This window comes from Drosophila tropicalis, unplaced genomic scaffold (assembly GCF_018151085.1).
Source record: "Drosophila tropicalis isolate 14030-0801.00 unplaced genomic scaffold, ASM1815108v1 contig_878, whole genome shotgun sequence".
NCBI classification, from domain to species: domain Eukaryota; kingdom Metazoa; phylum Arthropoda; class Insecta; order Diptera; family Drosophilidae; genus Drosophila; species Drosophila tropicalis.
Window position 1 is genome coordinate 584,126 of NW_027173374.1, and position 5,668 is coordinate 589,793.

The 5,668-nt window shown below is 37.9% G+C and overlaps 1 protein-coding gene across 1 annotated transcript; it reads left to right on the top strand.

Moving 5' to 3' along the window:
• Nucleotides 1-2,639: 2,639 nt before the first annotated feature.
• On the top strand, nucleotides 2,640-4,364 carry LOC137585890 (sulfhydryl oxidase 1-like). Its single transcript, XM_068301904.1, has one exon. It carries the CDS (start codon nucleotides 2,652-2,654, stop codon nucleotides 4,362-4,364), a length of 1,713 nt encoding a protein of 570 aa, XP_068158005.1. The 5' UTR covers nucleotides 2,640-2,651.
• The last annotated feature ends 1,304 nt before the right edge of the window (nucleotides 4,365-5,668 follow it).

Sequence of the window (5,668 nt, forward strand, 5' to 3'; positions counted from 1 at the left end):
AGCACAAAAAGGCTTGCAACAAAAAAAAAAAAAAAAAGGAAAAAAATCGAGAAAATTAAAACAAAACAAACAACAAACGCATCATCCAGCAATGCAGTCAGTCAGTCAGTCATTCAGTCATCATCATCAGCATCATCAGCAGCATCCTTTGGCTCTGCCCTATGCCACGCATGAAGAGATTTCGGTTTAGCTTTTGATTGACGAACTTGGCTTGGTTGTTATTGTTGTTGTTGTTGTTGTTGTTGCTGCTATTCCTGCCAACCAGCCTGCCTGGCAGGATGCCTTGTTGTTGTTGCCGCTGCCGCATTTCACTCAAACTCATCAACGTCAACGACGCATTCAAATCGTTTTGATGGACTGCCGCAACTCTCCACCTCTCTCTCTTATCTCCCCATCCTCTTGTCCTCACGCAGCATATCCTGCCATGCACAAAAAAAAAAAAACCAAACACAACAAATCCAAAAGGAAAAGAGAAGGCATAAAAAAAACCGAACCAAACCAACCCAAACCAAAACGAAACCAGGAGAAGAGCCTTGCACAATATTTGTATTTTACGCAATTTTCAGTGATTGCCACATGTCGACTGAGCCTGGTCGGACTGGCTGATTTGCAAACCGATTTTCTGTATTGTTCATGTCAGTCAGCGCATTGTTCTTGATTATCCTGCAACAATATGCGGTAGGTGGCGGCGGGCGACATTTGTGTGGCAAGTATGTACATTTGTTCTAAGGACTAAGCTCCAAATGGAGACTGGGCCGATGTTTGCTCTGTCATTGTCTTTGCTTGCTGATTGAAAGTTAGTGCGACAATTATTGTGGCATTAAAATATGTTGGCAAAACCTTTTTTCAATAGCCCAGCTAATTAAGCGAAATGCTTTTTGTGCTCAACACACATTACGTATACGCCATGGCGTACATAGATAAATGGTAAGCTTTATCTTTACAATCAAAGAGAGAGAAGAGAGTTTTATTTTACAAAGATTGGCAAATAAGCAAAATCGACATTGATTATGAACAGAATTATATAACTTATATGTCCTATATGTTGACTTTGAATTGATTTCTTTGAATTGCTTTCTTTTCATCAACTAAAGTCTTCCCAACATAAAGAAAGAATATTAAATTTGGCTTAAGATTGATTTGATCTATATGATTATGCAAAGTCTATATCTCGATTTTCCAATATGTTCAGAGAAGTCAAAGGGCTAGATAAGCATACAGCAATGTACCTTTATTGGTTATCTGTTCCTGAAATAATGTCATTTTAGATGTAATAGAAGCATCAGAGTTTGTTATGACTGTAAATTTTAAAATATTTAATAGCTTTGCCTATGAATTCATTTCATAAAATTTGCATAAAGTCCTTTGAACTCATCGTGTTTGTATGATGCCCTACACACACACACACATACGTAATCTATATACATATTCACTTTCCGATCAGACTCTCTTTCTCTCTCTCTTGCCATGAGCTGCCTAATTCGCTTAACAATTTCCACTGCAACGCCTTTTCACAGTTAATTTGCCATAAAATATGCCAACATAACAACAGACGACAGCCTCCAGTACTCACTTGCCAGTTGCCAGTTACCAGTTGCCACTTGTCTCTAGGGAGGGCGCTGTCTCTCGTTGTTGCAATTAAATTAGCAGGCGTAAAGTTGCAAGGATTTTTGGCAGCCAGAGTTGCAGGCGTTGGGATCGCATAAACTGTTGCCAAAAAGTTTTAAGCTGCATTTGAGGCTTCTCCGACAAGTTGCCTAGCGGCGGACAGATTGTTTTCACACTACCAACTTTTTGGTGAAAGTTTTAGTGTTGTTCTTTTATTTTAAATTTAGGTTTAATTCTTAATACTCTAACTCAAAGTTGGTGGATTTTATTTTGTCATCAGACCTTGCGATAATCTGTATCCTTTCTCGACCAAATAACATACTTAATTATCTTTTGAAGTAATTATTAAGCATATCAAAGAAAGGGCATACAATTTTCGAAGCATTTTCGGTCTTTGCCTTTTACGTATCAGATTTCATGGCTTAATCTTTGTCTGTCAACTGCTGTGAAGCTGTGTAGATTTCCATGTAAATGAGAAGGCCACAAAAGTTTTGCATATTTTGATATCTAGAATGTTTTCACTAACTAACTGGCAAACTTGTTGCTGATGCCAAAGTGTTGCATTTGTTTTCCACAATTTTGTGGTAAGAAACTCTGTGGAAACTCGTTGACGCCGAGCTCCCTCTCTCCTTGTGTGTGTAAAAGAGGATGATGGTTTATTAAATAGACTAAACATGGAATCTAAATGACTGTTATGATTTAGATTAAATGATATCTCTCTTAAAGACCGTTCTCTAATAATGGTTTAAATTATCATTAAGTTAGCGAACTTTAAAAATGTAATAATAATAATCATAGTAAAATGATTGATGAATCCTTTTTAAATGTGCCTCCTTTTGTATGATCTTCTTGTTATCATCTTCTTTGTTCACTTCTACCCATTTTCTGAAACCATAAACAAAGACACGTCACCAGCTCTCCCTATGGTAGGTAGTTAAGTAACCGAGCAGAGCCATAACGAAACGTGACTATAATATCCGAAGCGCTTTTGGGAACCTAGATCAGTTGTAACAACAAAGTGAAACGGGAAACATCGTGTGGAAATGATTCGGCCATTTAGATTGGTCAGTTTGGTAGTTGTGCTCTCACTCTACATGGCAGTAAGCTTGGGTCAAAGTGAACCGAGTCTCTACAGCATAGTCGATAATGTAGAAACACTCGACAACAGGACACTGGAATTAGCACTTAGTGCCCCATCCATGGGTAAATTTGTGCAGTTTATCAATATATTTTGTGGCCATTGTCGACGCTTTGTGCCCACTTTCAAGAGGATAGCCATTCAACTGCACCATTGGAGACGCCTGCTCAAGGTTTATGTGTTCGATTGTGCTCAGGAACAAAACGTTAAAGTCTGTCGCGACTATCGCATCAGACAGACACCTACGATGCGTTTCTTTCATTCCAATTTTAGGCGTTCTGAGCATGAAATTGGCAATACCACAAACTTACGGGACTTCCAGGGCATTATTGATTTTCTGGCCAATCAAGTGGGCAACAATACATACGAAGCGGAGGGACAACCGACATTTGAGTTGATCACGTCAAATGATAATCAAAATACCATATGGATGAAGAATGATTTATTGCAGAGTAAAATTAAGTACATTGTACTTGTCTATCAACCGAAAGGATCAACCATTGGCAGGGACTTGCTGCTGAAAACGATTAGATGGGAAGATGTCGTTGTAAGGATCACAGATGATCAACAATTGTTTCTAAATTTTAATTTGGATTCAAGCCTTGGAAGTATTTATCCCAAAGAAGATATTCGGTTATGGCTAAAAGACGATGGCCAAGTCGATCCAAAGAAGGTGAAATTGGTAATTTTCACTCGTAGTGGCAATTCAATGATCCTTAAGCCTAGAAAAGACACCATAGATGAGTATGTAGAAGTTACCACTGACTTTTTCCGGGTACATGGATCTCGGGTGCATTATTTACCCACAACTCAGGCACCGAATATAAGTTTTACTATGGATCAGGAGAATCAAATGATTCTTTCATATGTGCTAAAAAACAAACTACAGATCTATCGTTCTGATTTGGAGAATGCAATTCATAAGCTCATACACATTGAAGTCCCCAAGGTATCGGTTATAGAAGGTGACAGTCTGATAGCATTGAGAAGGCTAATCGGTTGGCTTGCCCTCTCCAAGCCGATAGGAGCAATTGGTGAAAGATTTTTCACTCTGCTGCATCAAAAATTATCCCAACAGCAGAGACTAACTGGAGCCGAATTCCAGGACCAGGTTAAGGAATTGGAGAAACAAGTACCAAAGATCTATAAGGGAAAACGTTATGTGGGCTGTGTCTCCTCGCGTCCATTCCTGCGGGGTTTTACCTGTTCCCTGTGGACACTCTTCCATTACCTAACCGTACAGGCAGCCAAACCACCCCATAATACCCAGACAATTGGTTCACTTATTACCATTTATGGTGTTGTAAAACATTTTTTTGGCTGTGAAGATTGTGTTAATCACTTCTTGGAAATGGCTCAGCGTCGGCAAATAAATCGCTCATACCAGAGAGATGAGGAAATTGAATGGCTATGGTCGGCTCACAACGAAGTTAATGAACGTCTGGCTAATGACACCACAGAGGATCCTAAATTTCCGAAAATTCAATTTCCCCGAAAAATCGATTGTCCCGAATGCTATGGGGCAAACAATTCGAATACCTGGGACTCAAAAAATGTTGTACGGTTTTTGAAACACATCTACGATTCAGATAATCTTAGCAATTTTGGTTACAAGTAAATGCATCTTTGCAGATAATTTAAAATTAATATATTTAGATACAATATTTGAATTTAATTTTTAATATAAAAGGTTCTAAATTCTTAAAATATTAAAATAAATCATTCAAAAAACACATTTTTACAGTTTAAGGAAACGAAATTTATTAACTATCCAAGTTTGGATGGGAAATATTTTAAGTAATTAAGAATATTTTCTTGCAATGATTAATTCTAAGAATAAAACTTCCATTTTATGAAGAAATACTTATACTAGAAGGCAAATGGTTCTTTTAAAAAAATATCCTCAATGATTTTCCCAGATTACAAGCCTGTTAGGAAATTGTGTAAAAATTGTTAAATGAAGCATTGAGCTGATGTTAAATTAAATGGTCAATTAACATGGCTTATTTTGTCATTCGTTCCAAATAGTTATGGACCTTATGGGCTTATTGAATGGGTTTCTGACTTGAGTTTGAGTTGTATGTGGGGGAGTTTGGCTTACGCATGAAATGCAAAATGTAGGTACATAAATTATTTATAGAACATTTTTGCAAAATATCTACGCACTAATTTGCGTAAAGTAATCGATGTGGTGGAAAAATTTTTCACGCATGCCTACCTAAGGGGCCAAAAGAGGAAGGTAGCAGCTGGTCTGGGGAAAGTAGCAAAATTAAACCCTTTATAAAGAGTGAGAACAGTGGGTGGGTACTTACCTGGCTGACAGACTGACAGCAGCAGAGAGCGAGGGAGGGAGATTGAGTGAGTTGGTTGGCAATTCGGCCATAGGTGTAGGGGAGTAGTGGTAGTGATTGGATATAGACGATTAGGGCAGAGAAAGAGAGGGAAAACAGCCATGCCCAAATAAGCAACAATAAAGGTAAAATGCAACGGAAGCTAAAAATTACCTACCCCAATGCACTCTAGGCATACACGCCCACGAAACTTTCTTTATTGTGCGTAAATTGGCACCCTTTCTACTACTTTTTCTTCTTCTTCTTCTTGGTTGGGTCCTATGGCGTCCCGTTCTTAATGTCGAAATCCAAGAAGGGTTTGGGTTATGGAAGTTAACGCATTTACATGCATTTATGTAATTACGTTTATGTGAAATTTATAATATAAATAAATAAAATCCACTCAGTTAAAAGAAGTTAAAGAAACTAAGTAGAAGGGCGTGTGAATGGGAATGAGTTTATATCGATATTTTTCTATACTCACACACATCAATTTGTTTTAAAATGTATTGCATAAGCTGGAGGGCAAAATGCCAGCCATTGCCTGCCATTTTGGAGGCAACTGTACTACGCATTATTTTTTGTTTGTGCG

What these genes read in the sequence shown, in the direction of transcription:
- LOC137585890 (XM_068301904.1), top strand. Translation starts at nt 2,652, where the DNA reads ATGATTCGGCCATTTAGATTGGTCAGTTTGGTAGTTGTGCTCTCACTC.